Source organism: Telmatherina bonti (assembly GCF_933228915.1).
Source record: "Telmatherina bonti genome assembly, chromosome: 5".
Lineage (NCBI taxonomy): Eukaryota > Metazoa > Chordata > Actinopteri > Atheriniformes > Telmatherinidae > Telmatherina > Telmatherina bonti.
The window spans coordinates 25,470,942-25,484,647 of NC_136623.1; the positions used below are offsets into that span (position 1 = coordinate 25,470,942).

Sequence of the window (13,706 nt, forward strand, 5' to 3'; positions counted from 1 at the left end):
TAACAAAGCAATTAATCCTACCAGGTCGCTCCATTTGAATTTGATTGCTTTCATGTCACATAAAATTAAGTACCTATTCCTTCTTATATTCATTTATTAATTCAAAATAAGAGCAAGAGCCCAATGGTGTGTAAGTGTCTGAGTGTTTAGTGTGCAATAGAGCTTGCGGTGGGTCCACTGTGTAGATTGGCTATTGTGTATCCAACAGGGAATGAGCTAAAAATAAATGTAGCTGGTTTGCACATTCAGGTATACTTTTTGAGCATTTGCTTTGCTGCGCCCCTCCTCACCCACTCATCGCTTCAAACCTCTCACTTAGGAGACACACAGAGCCACACACACACACACACAAACACACATACATACACACACACAATTCATGTGTATTTAATGTGACAATGCTCCAAAAGTATTCTCATTATGAGAGCTTATCTGCGGCGGAGCTATGAAATCCTAAGCTGCTCTTTGAAGTTCTGACTCAACCAATCATATGGAAAGACTCAGAGGGTCGAGGGTCATCTTTTTAACATAATGAGAATAAGTTGCTAAGTAACAGTATTATACTGCATTTGGAGGATCAAATATTGGCAAATTTGCAAGGACTTAATAAGACAGATATGGATATGTGTGTGTGTGTGTGTGTGTGTGTGTGAACAGGTGTTTGTATAAGAAAGAGAGTGGAGCTTTGGCTGTGAGTTTGCTTTTGTGCATTTCAAAGATGTAGACATATGTGTATATGTCAGGATCATAATAAATATGCACACAACAAGTACACACACGGTCATATACAAATGGATGTTTTCTTAGTATATTGAATATTCAATCTGGCCACAGCTCCTGTGCTCCTGCTTACGGCCTACACAGGCTCAGTCTAAACATTTCTGACATCTAAATCATCAGGGAATTAGAAGAAAGAAAAAAAAAAAAAAAGCACAGTTTTTGAAATAAATAAAATGGTGAAAAAGTAAACATGTGATAAACCAATGAATTTCATAACTTCCTGCTTCTGCATGATGGGTGGCTTTTTGTGCTTTTGCATGTCATCATTTTGAAATGTTTGAGCAGCACAGTGTGGCATCTGGTTCTTTCAAATATGTCTCAATTTTTGCCCACAAACAGCAAAGTGTATTTTAAGAGGACCATCAGTCTGAAGTCCATCAAGCTATGAAAAATGTAGAAAAATACATTTTTGAAACTAACAGGTATGATTTAAGATGTTGCATTCATTAAATGTATGATAAATAATAAAAAAAAACAAAAAAACTAAATGAAACGTCAAGTATAATCTATCAGTTTCACAACTTTTAGACACAACAAAGTGATAAACAAGGCAACCAATTCAAAGTATGAGAAATGTGCAAGCTTTTACTGGAACCAGCTGTTAGACCATCCATCTGCCATCCAACTCCTCCTCCAAAACCAGTTTAATTTGCTAGGGATTAATCCTGCTACATAATCCACAAGAAGCGAGACTTTTTTCTTGTTCTCGAGGCTCCGAGAAGAAAATGTTGTTGTTTTGTTCTCGCGGATCGGGTTAAAAACAGTTCTCGACACATTAGACTGGAAGAACTTCCTTTTTTTTTTTACTGGACTCCAAGAAGTATTGTGTGATGGGTTGGATCGGGGTGAGGTAAGCATGGCTAACACGGAAAAGCATGAAGTGGACAGCTGCCACTTTCACATTTTTGCTTGTGTGGGTAGAACGATTTTTTTAAATGAAACAGCTGATCCAGGTGGTGAGAAAGTACAAAAATTTTGACAACATGTGGCATTTAAACACACAGACACAACTATGTGCACAACCCACCCTGCTGCAGACCAAATTTCTTGTTAAATATGAAATAACTGGGTTCATTGCACTTAAAGCAGACATCACCACCCACAGCTATCCCTACCCGATGCAGATAAAACCTCTTGTAGAGTACAAATGGACCAGATGAAAAAGATTTTTTTTTCTAGTTCTTGTGGCCTCGAGAGCTTGAACAAAGTTCTTGCTTCCCGCAGAGTATGTAACAAGCTTTGGCGCATGGATCCTCAAGTAACAGAGCAAAAACCTTGGACATGGAGGACGTTGGGTGGTCCATCTTTAAGAACCCCTGAGGCTGCTCAGGATGTTACAAGAATTTTTATGCCCATGACTTGTCTCACATTTTGCATTGTCCTGAAAATGTCATATTGAATCTTTAAAGTTGTTACTGTTCGCAATTTCCATAGTTTAGAATCTGTACCGGCTTCCCATGTAAAAACAACAGTGTGTCTGTATAAGCACATGCATGCACACACTCACACATAAAAAAAAATCACTCTTACCTTTCCTGCCAGCCATCCCAGATGTCGTATTACTTTGCTGCCCGCAATCCCTGTCCTGGATGTGTTGTGGATGACCTCTGCCATTGCTTGCTGTGGTGGGGGGACAGTTTTAAGGATAGATGATCATTCAAAGCAGTTCTGAGGAACTGAATAATGGCCAGAGGCACACCTAAAGCTAGAGTGATGGTGAGAACCCTCTGCAAAATCGCTCACATTAAAACACAGACCTGTGCCAGCGTTGACGTGACAGAGTGCATGGCAGAGAACCAGGACAGGGCAGATGGTTGGTCTGGACACCGAAGCACAATGGTGTGTTTGGCATCAGGAGAGTGCAGCTCCAGTTGTCTGGAGGAGAAGATAAGAAAAGTTTTCGAATCATGAATGAAAAAAAATTCAATTTTAATACCTAAAGATGCACTGCCAGCCATATCAGGCAACCCCAATTTGTTTACAAATAAAAGCTCTAGATACCAAATGTTACCCAATTCAGTTTTAGCTTCAACAGATGCTCTATTTGTCCCATTCACTTCCTAATGGGCACTCGGTCAGAACAATGAAACAAAGTGCCTTGAAATTTGAGTTAATTCAAGTCATCTGAAAACATGAAAAAGGCTTTGCTCATGCATTTTGTGTGGGCCAGATGATACAATGCTTTCTCCCAGGAAATTTCCATAACTAATCTGCTTATATCATATGGGAGTGTTTCTGCCCTTGGGAGAAAAAGCAAATGCTTCTCAATCCCTCTGAATGGTGCTTTGATTGTGTGCTCAGTAAATATGAATTTTAAAAAGGTACATAAGGCTGCCTACGATGCAAAAAACAGTAAACTGTTGCTTTATAGTGCAGCATTAAGTAGTCAGCTGTGTAAGTTTAACAGGCTTGCTCAAAGAAATGCAACCTGCTCCACATTGTTGGAGTATGAAAAAATAATGACCTCGGAATAAGGGTGCAAACTGATTGCAATTATTTCTGTCAGAAAAACCATCAATTATTCCTGAGTCAGAGACTTAGAAGACATGATAAGCATGTTCTTCATGCTGAGTTTGGCAATGTTTAAAGAAAATTATACATGTTTGCACTGGATATTGTGGTAGAAAATATTATAAATGAAGCTCAAAGGGAAGTATAAACAATTTAAGATTTTACAAACTATAATTCTGAAATGTGAATTTTTCTAATCTGTGTAGCTGTTGTAATGTAAAACCAGTAAGGTTAAGCAGAAAAGTTTGACATAAAGAAAAAAAAAATCAGTATTAGCTGTTATATTGGGAATAAAATGGAGCAACAGTAATAAATAAATAAATAAACAAATACATAAAAAATAGTTGTTGATCAACTGGAAGATGAAACATTATTTTAACACCAATCCACTGTCCAGGTGTCCCTTCCCTGGGTGGTTTTAACTTGGCAAAAATGCTTACTTTGCAGCTTTCTGAGTCACAAATAGATACACCAGAGACCTTGAAAATCTTCTGTGAATGTGATAAATTTGCTTCTCTAGCCCACCCTTAGGTAGGAAAGACCATCCATAGTAGATCTGCTGCAGGTGCTACCATGGAATAAACATTGAACTGGTTTCTGTAAAAGGGAAGCTGAATAAGGACATGCCAGGAGAGAGCAGGGAGAAAGAAAGAAGGAAGAAAGAAAGAATAAACTTTAGACCCAAAAATACATTTGAAGGATTAGGACCCTAACATGTTTCATGAAAATTAATAGCCACGTTGACAGCCACGAGCTGATCCATGAGTTCTTTGCCTTTTTCTAAAGCAGATGTGGAGCGACTTGTTGAGTACAGTGCAGACACGTATAACACGAGGAATCAGTCCAAGAGCAGAGAATCCCGTTAAATCACCATTCTGCATATTGATGAAGTTCAACCTTAGTTTGTTCCTGCAGGGTTGTTGTTGTCATGGGATTATCTCTACGACCTCAATTCCAAATAATTACTTGACATTCCTTACTTGATGTATAATTGCTCAACGATCCATGGTCTGTTGATGTGTTTTGGCCTTTCGAAACGTACCACACATTTTCAATGAGAGACAGGTCTGGACTGCATGCAGGAGAATTTTGTACCTTCATTCTTTTACAATGAAGCCACTCTGTTGTAACACATGCAGAATGTGGCTTGTCATAGTCTTGCTGACATTATGTCCCTGAATGCTCCAAAACATGTCTCTTTTAGCTTTAATGGTGCCTTTACAGATATGTAAATTAACCATCACATGGCCATACACCCTGACACCATCACAGATGCTGGCTTTTGAACTTTACACTGATAAAAATCTGGATAGTTGTTCTCCTCTTTGGCCAAGAGGACACAACGTCCATGAATTCTAAAAAACAATTTGAAATGAGGGCTCGTGAGACCACAGCACTTTACCTTTCTGTCAGTCCATCCCAGATGAGCTCAGGCCAGAGAAGAGAACATTTCTGAGTGATGTTGATATATGGCTTTGCTTTACATGATAGGGTTTTAACTTGCACTTGTAAACGTAGCAATTAACTGTTAGCTGCCAACGGTTTTCTTAAGTGTTCCTGTGCCCGCATGGCAATATTCTTTACACAATGATATCAATTTTAAATGCAGCGCCACCTGAGTGAAGCTTTGAAAAAAATCTGAGGTTGTGTGCTTGCTCAGGATGGGAGACTGAGTTGGAGCCTCCAACTTAATCTGTTGGTTTCCTTATAGGCTATTATGAATTGGCTTTTATTATGTCTTTTTTTTTTCCTGTCTGTAAAGCGTCTTGAGATGGCATTGCCGTGATTTGACGCTATATAAATAAAGTTGAATTGAAAAATTGAATTGAGTTATCTGGATAAGTATATCTGAGATTCAACCCTTTGGTATGTTGCAGGTATAAAAATAATTTTGAATCAAGTCCAATTTGTATCCTTTATTAAAACTCTTCCGCTTACTTCTTTATCTTGGTCATTTATCAAAGGTTTTCATCACTGTCCCCATCATGCCCTTTCTCTCATGCTACTCTTCTCTACCACAGTGTAGATTTAAATGTGGTTGAAACAACATCTGAATGGAGGCTAGTAAAGAAGCATAAACCAGTTTTACCCAGCACTTCCCATGAAGCCACTAAAATAATTTTATCCCTGTAAGCCAAATCAGAAGAAAAACTATCAGCTGAGTCTTGCTTTTTAATCTTTAAGTCTATTGTATTATTTTGGAGCAGAAAGTCTGAGAAAAATATAAACACACAAAAACATGAGCACCTTTTCATGGCCAAAGCACAAAAGAGAACATTTCAACTTTAATTTCCTCCTATTTAAGCATTTACCAAGCTTTTATTGGCAAGTTTGACAAGAAAACAACTTGATAAAAAGAAAAACAAGTGCTTGTCAAAGCAAATTTGTCCAAAGTCTTCATCTCTACCTCTGAATCTAGAATCTGCTTTATCAATCTACACAGTAATACTGTGGACCACAAACCTTCACTACCTGCCGATATGAGATACTGACCTCAACTTCTTATGTAAGTGCTCACCAATAAAGTCAAAATTATGGGCGACAAAGTGAATGTTCAACTCGATCACTCTGAAATGGTTTAATACTCCAACTGAGATTTAGCTTAAAGTTTTACCAAAGAGTCTGTGGGCATTTGGAAAAATTGTTTCAAGTACATAATGCTTGAAAAGGAGGAGACATTTAAAGACAGTCAATTAGTGCAGTCTACAATTAACTACAGTAGGCTATGTCCATCACACAACTGTCTGGAAAGCAATTACTGGTAACTATTATAGTGCCTCGTGGCCATAGAACACCTTTTGTCCCAAAAAACCATAGAAATGTGACAATACCAAAGGAAAAATATTAACCAGAAGCCAATATTACACAAAGATATCACATCACTCCAACAAAGCTCCAAAGAATGACACTGATGAAGGACAGTTTATGCTTAAAAACAGAAGAAATTTTCCTGCACTGCATAGTATATGGAAATGTAAGATAGTGAAACCTTCTGGGTTCAAGTTTTGATGGTCCTGAGTCATTGGTGTGGTTCAGGATCTCCAGGCTTCAGTGGGAAAATATGATGCAACATAGAAAATCCTTGTTTTAAAGCAGAAATCCCAACAACTCTTATTTTAATGCAGTGGTTCACAAACTTTTTTTCATCTGTCTTTCATCCACACAACCAAATGCACCCCAACACTTAGCAAGGATAGTGTACAAAGAAATGCCTCGCAAATATTATACTGTTTGGCAGAGAAGTAGTCCCTATTTATAGGCTAATATTTAATTTTTGATAAGTAAAGACCATATCAGTAGCGGAGGAAAGAACCCTCCTAATGTATAAAACAACTGCTATGCAACAGTTGAAGTTTCTCTCTGAAGTAATCAACAGGTTTTTCTTAGTGTTCAGAATGAAAAGGTGTAATTGTCTTCATACTGTCAGCTTCTAATATTTTGAGATATACGACACATGGCTGTCACTCTGTATTACCCATCATAACTATTATTTGACCATTACCTGGGCACAACCAGGGCAAGAAATGCCTTGTCATTTTTTTTCTAGTGGTTATTTAAACATCTTTTGTTGATTCACATTTAAGGAAGCATAGATGTATCAGGTATAAGTCTGACACCGTGTGTGTGTGCTTGTGCTGGGTATTCCTAAAAGTGTTCATATACTACAGCACCCAATGCCAATAGGAAAACACAAGGACTGTCACATTTATAAATGGGAAAAAATTAATCTGCGGAGTTAACATTTATCATATTAGTTATTACCAAAGACATGCATGTTTGGTTAATTGGTGACTCTAAATTGCCCATACGAGTAAAGGTGAGTGTGAGTGGTTGTTTGTCTTTGTGTTGGCCCTGCAATGGATTGGCGAGCTGTCCAGGGTGTACCCCACCTTTCTCCCAAAGACTGCTGGGATAGGGTCCAGCTTTTCCGTGACCCTACATCGGACTGAGCGGTTAGAATAATGAATGAATGAATGAATATTAGTTATTACACTTATAACTTTATCCTTGAGTGCCGAGAAATCAAATTATTCATGGTGCTATTCTAAAAAAATCCCAATTTGGCACTATCTCAAGCAAAATGGTGGACAACAAAACAAAACGTTTAACTGAAGACTGCCAGGATCTCGTATTACCTCTGAAAACTACTATTGTTGTTGACGAAGAAGTTGTAGGTAAAAGAGAGGGACAGGACTGAAATGGAGAGCACAATGAGACCTGAAGGGGCTCCACTTTGACTCAGAGCTAGCTGTTCTTCTCCCGGATAGGTAAATAACAACATAAATTGCATTTGAACATGTTTGACTGAATGGTAATATTATTCTGCTCAGTGTGTTTGCAGACTTATTGTTACGGTAGGGTGAATATTGGACTCAAACAAGGGCCAATTACAAACAGATTGAAAGAATATATTTCAATAGTGGACATGGTGCAGCTGCTCTGGGAATGGGATAACACCAGGAACGCCACCAAACAGGGAAGGTTGCCAATGTGGTTTGGTGTTGTTGAAGAAGTGCCTGGAATAAGTGAGTTTACATCCATATGTCAATTCAAGAAAAGAGTCACAGCACCAAGGGTGGGGGGGCTTCAAAGAGGAGGATAAGGTCTAGGTTCAGAGCAGGTCAGATCAATCCAGGAGGGGCCAGTGTTGTTAAGCACATTAATGAGCATATCAAACCTTTAGGTGGCAGTAGCACCCCTCATCCTATCCAGTCAGGATAACCTTCTATCTCACAATGTCACTTCCACAAAACATGTCTACAGCTTGATATAGTTAGGTGGCGAAAATTACTTGTACTTTATGTTGTCCTTTGCCATTGGTAGTTATATGGATGGGTTTTTGAGCTTGTAAAAACAAACAAATACAAGAGCATGGACAACAGATAACGCAGTCAGTTTCAAGGACGTCCATGCTGGTGTAAATGTAAACGAGTTAATGCGTTCAGGAAGCGCGATCCCTGCGGTTTTATTTTGAAAAGGCCAGAGCGGAAGTCTGCGCTGTGTTGTTGGTAAAAGATGGCGGCTGTGCCAGTTCCGCAGAACTTCTTTGTGTTTTTGTTTTATACATTATAAAAGTATAGGCGCATGACCAAGACCCCTACTTAAATAAACAAAGGTTGCACATTGAACGTCATGGTAATTTCTGTTGCAGACGGGTCACATTTAAAAACTTAAAACCTCGGTCATATATGTCCACATGCAGACGTGCAAATGGAGTATTCGGAAATCTTCACTTTGGTAGGAGGTTTTAAAAACCACTGGTTTTGAGTGCATAAATCTGCGTTTTGGTCTGGATAACAGGGCAAATTGGAGAAAAATATCTTTGTTTTGTAAGATTCCATGCCGGGTGTGGATAAGGCCCAAGAGAGGCTAATCTAAGATAATCTAGCAGAGAACTGAGGGTTGCATGGTGCTTGAGAGAGGAGTGGAACAGGTGAAATGGATTGTGTTGATTGATGGTAATTGCAGTCAGTGGGAAGCGTGCCCAAATAAGGCATGAGTCAGGGAGGCAGACTGGAAACCATGACACTTGTAGACTTCTACAAAGTTATCCCAGTCCACTGAGAGGCTTTAGTGTCATTTAGAGATGATTCAATATATATTTTTTAAAAATATATATTTCATGAACGGAAATTTGTTTTATTGATTGTTTATACTGTATATGCTTGAGTGTTAAAACCATCTAAAAACATACATAAGGGAACTTTAAGGTCACAGTTAAGTATTGCAACTTGACTTTGATGTTTCCATCATGATGTGAAGCTTTCAAGTTTAGTAAGGCTTCATAGAGAGAAGCATGCAGATGAAGGGACAGCTTGATAAGGAGACACTCAGAACTGTAGTAGACGTAAAATAAAATAAATGGAGAGGAGCTCATAGAAAGAGAAGCTCATCTCTCTCTGGGAACACGGGGAGATGATGAAAGAGAAGACAGCAAGCAGTCAAAAGGGGCAGAAAAATACAAACAAGCACGAAAGACGAAAAAACAGACAAGCAAGGATGAGAAAGTATTGCATGGAAGAAGGGAAACAATGTGGTAAAGCAAACACCAAGGACAGAGGAGACTGGTGCACGGAGCACACTTAAGATACGACAAGTGGGTGGAAAAAGAGATAATAAATGACTATGCGCCCCCATGCTGTTTGACCGGGCCACTGTCAAATTACCAACCCATTAGCTTGATACCAACTCCTCACACACCCCGACTCCAATGACTGAGAATGATCCAAGCACTACTTCAAACGTCTGTTTTTATGCAGAAAAAAAAGGCTTTAAAAAGTCTGAAAAAACCAGACTTTTGAGTGATTTCTTCCGAACAGCAAGAGAAGACTGAAACATTTAAAATAACCATGTTTTGGTTGTTTATCAGCTGAATATTTGCAGATTTTATTGTGTACTACATACACAAACCATCAAGAGCGCTTTATGAAGTTAGGGAGAGAATAACACACAGTCCTAATTTTTGTTTTATTAACAACATAAAACTTGAAAAATCCCCCTCAGACACAAAGACATACTGTACAATATCAAGAAAAGAATCAAAACTTTTTTTTCATAAATTCAATTTGTGTTTAAGTGTTTATCAGTGTGTAATTCATTGACCAACACATTAAATGTTACAGCTCTAAAAACTGTACAGTACTTTACCTGTTTAAGCGTAGTTGTACCTCAGCTGTCTTCAGAAAATGTTCAATGAACAAAATGTGTAAACGTTTAATTTCAATTTGTAATGTCTTCTCACTTTTCACTTGAAATAAGCACATTTCTTAAATTGACTAAGCCTGCACATCTTGAGCATTTTGTCATTTTTTTGGCACAAAGTTAATTGACACTGTCTGAGAAAGAATCTTTTATAGGATGCAGGCTTTCCATCACCGGCCATTTGTCAACAGAGCAAAACTAGCTTACATACAGCAGTTTGAGCGGTCTCTTTAAGGTCAGATTTTTCAGCAACATTACTTTTTATTCCTCATCTGTAGGCAGGCAATGGAAACTATACCACTATCCACAAGAACACTTTTTTTGTTTTGGGTCTGTGTTAAAAACACTGTTGTTCTTGCGACTGATTTAGCTTGGTCTGGTAGTTCATGCAGCCGCTAACAGCACAACAGGTACCCTAACTCCACAAGGCCATTTTAGTAAACTCCAGATTGTTAAAAAAAAAAAGCAAACAAAAAAAAAAACTGAGTTTTATCTACTGAATTGAAAGCAAATTACTTTCAAATAAACCACAGCTTGTGCGCTGCTACCATGGTTAGCCAATGGCTTAATGCTACTTCCAGTGTCTGACAGGAAGTTGTACCCATAACTCGTTCTTCAGTAACACCCACAGTAATAAGGTAGACAGCAAGAAAAGACTCTGCTTCAGCATACTCCATTTTTTTCATCAGTACTGTCATCTAAACCTTATATTTCACATTTGTTTTCATATGACATGTCTGGGAATGTCAAAATAAAAATGTTAAGATGCAATTAACAAATACATAAATAAATAGTGGGACACGCATATGAAGCTGCACCTACCTGTTCTCAGGATCTGACGTGGTCATGGCTCGTGTAACATAACACATCTTCAGTGGTATGCACCTTCTGTCACCGTTCAGAGACATGGAGGCCTGAGTAGGAGGGCTCGGAGGGTCAGAAGAAGAGGAAGAGGATGAGGTAATGGGAGGGCTGCTGGGACGGGGGGACTCAGGAGGAGGCCTCTCCCAGCTGATCTCCGACACAGGGGAGACCTTCTTGACATATGGTGTGGCCTCACGCATGTATTTGACTGGAGAGGAAATAAAGAATATGATATTCAGAATGGAATAAGGGATTTGACAAATGCAACACAAAATGAAATATATTTTGAAATTTAATATGACCTAGCAACACATTTGTCAGTCTTGGTCATAATTTAAAAAGCATAAATTATGCTAGTTGAGAAATATAATTCCAAAATTTACTGACACCAAATTTATTCTGATCATAAAAAAAAGTTAATCAACCATTTTCTCCAGGTTTATTGGTATGAATCTGTCTTATCAGGTGCTTCATAAACAAATATGTACATGAAAAATATTTAATAACATCCTTTAAATGACATTAAATGAGGCCAACCGCACAACTCATGTTTCTTTTGCCGACACTTGTATTGTTTTAATCTTCTTTACCAAGCAGAAACTATGGGGCGAGGTAGTATGTGAGAGGAAGGATGTGGGGATACCACAATTTTTTTTAGCTCTCAGGCAAACTGAAACTTTCCAATCGCAACAAGCTAAAGGCCCAGACAAGTATAAAGTCATAAACATGGGACAGCAGTGAAAAGAAGCAGCAATCGAATGTTGTAAAAATAATGTCAACAAGTCTGTTTAAAATCTGTATCATCCACTTGAGGTTAGTTTTGGTAATAATTCAAACCGAGTCCCTGTGTTGCATGTCACATCTATCTCCATTACGCCATATTTCCTGTCTGCTTCCTCACTCTCAACAGTCTATTAAAGCAAAAATTATCTTAAAAAAATATGGACAACTTGTTTTATTATTAAAAAGTATGCAAATGAAGAAGTTATTGTTTGCTGCACAGACAGCAGGAGGCTCAGGGAAAAGATTACAGTTTGTCTTCCTATTATAATGAGCTGGCACAGTTGGCCCTCTCTGCTGCCAGTGTGAAACAAACGCAGCAAAATACAAACATGCCATAAGCCCAAACACACTCAGGCATCTTTTCATCTCTCAGTTAATTTGTTAAGACTTATTTATTTATTTGACCTAAGCAGGTTGTCCTGCTGAGATTAAAATCTTTTTTTCAAGGTAGACCTGGTTCAGGCTGAGGCTTTTACTTTGCATTAAAACATTAAATATTAAAAAATTAAAATATATCTACAACAAAAGAATCCAAAATATTTTTATGAGTCACACTTTGTCTCTGTAGCAACAGGCAGACAGATTAACAGATGACTAAAGCATTTAAACAAACCCCACCCCCTTTCCCCTCATTTCTACTGATAGGACTTCAGCAGCTGATGCTACAAAACCTGGGAAACCTTCCAAATGGTAAAACAGAAAGCTTTACATGTAAAATTAAAACTGCGAACCACTGCAGGCTTAATAACCATGTTAAATCCACCGTGTACTCATGTTTTCAGAAAAATAAAACAGAAAAGGTGCACTGGAATGAAGAGGCTGAGATAAAGTGAATGCTCTGAATGCTGCACATGGCCTGGATGGCTAATTGGCATATCCCAAGCCACACATAACTGGCATGCGCCTGGTGCCACTGGTAATCCCAACATGGGAGCTATTCTGGGTAAAAATCACCGTGAAGTGTGTGTCGAGCCAAGTGCCAACCTGTAGAGGAGAGATGACAGGGAAAACACAGGGAAGGAGACAAGGCTAATGTGGGAGAGTCCTCAATTGACCTGCAGCAATGATGTCATCCAGTTACACAGTACAATAATCCCCCACACACTCAGATTAGATTAAAAGGGTAGAAAAATGACTGATCCATTTATACTGGTACAATAGAAGTCAATGGACTGAAAAGATCTAATCTGCTGCAGTCAAATGATGAAAGCAAGGCTGATGTTGCTTGCATCAACAAGGGCTAAATTGTGAAACTGAAAATTGTAGACACAAACCTTTGAGCGTATGAACACATATTTTATAATTTTACCTTTTTGTTACACATATTTTATAATTTTACCTTTTTGTTACAAACTACTGGTATGTAGCAAGTCTATATTAGAAAGGAATTTAGATATAAACAATAGTAGTGAGACAATTTATATATATCTATATATTATATATATAGGTTATGATACAGACTATGGATTTCTATACGAATAACTCCTGCTCATCAAGTGCACAAGATCATTTTAAAACAGAGGAATTGTGCAGCTTGGAGTAAAACTGAAACTAAATAGCTTTAATTGTGCTTTAAAGCTAGCACTACAACTACAGCCTTGGGCCTGCCTGCAGCAGCAGCACACCTCCTCAAAGATGAAAGCATACAACTGAGCGACAGCGTGTATGAAAATTCTCTTTAGAAACCATACAAAAAGCAGTTTATCAGCATGACCTGCTTGGGTTTTCTCTGTGCTTCTGATTCTGGTGAGAAAACAGAAAGCAAGATGTAAAAAAAAAAAAAAAAAAAAAAAAAGCTAAATTATCTATCCAGCTACACACATCCAGTAAATCCATCTCCACTTATGTTTACTTTTGGGAAGAAAAAAAAACCATTTTCAAATAATATGCAATTATGCAGCTAATTAGCTGATTTGTGAATCATTTTTTTGCACTTAACTTTCTAAAATATTATGTACAATTAAAAAAAAAAGTTGTGTTTAGCAGATCATTATCATTTTCTCCATCATAAATATCGTGTCAGAAGGGAATTTAAATTCTGTGCCTGGATACAGAGCTGTGTAGAT

General features: G+C 38.0%; 1 protein-coding gene across 1 annotated transcript in view; it reads right to left on the reverse strand.

The window, feature by feature from the left end:
* The window catches only part of sntb1 (syntrophin, basic 1), a gene marked incomplete at its 3' end in the record, with an annotated part of 33,873 nt that overhangs the window by 11,513 nt on the left and 8,654 nt on the right, over positions 1–13,706 (reverse strand). Inside the window, exons 2-4 of the mRNA XM_079240010.1 lie at positions 10,816–11,065; positions 2,538–2,655; positions 2,311–2,400 (exon numbers count right to left, since the gene is read on the reverse strand). Of these exons, the coding sequence (XP_079096136.1) occupies positions 2,311–2,400; positions 2,538–2,655; positions 10,816–11,065 (458 nt within the window). The remainder of the gene's footprint in view (positions 1–2,310; positions 2,401–2,537; positions 2,656–10,815; positions 11,066–13,706) is intronic.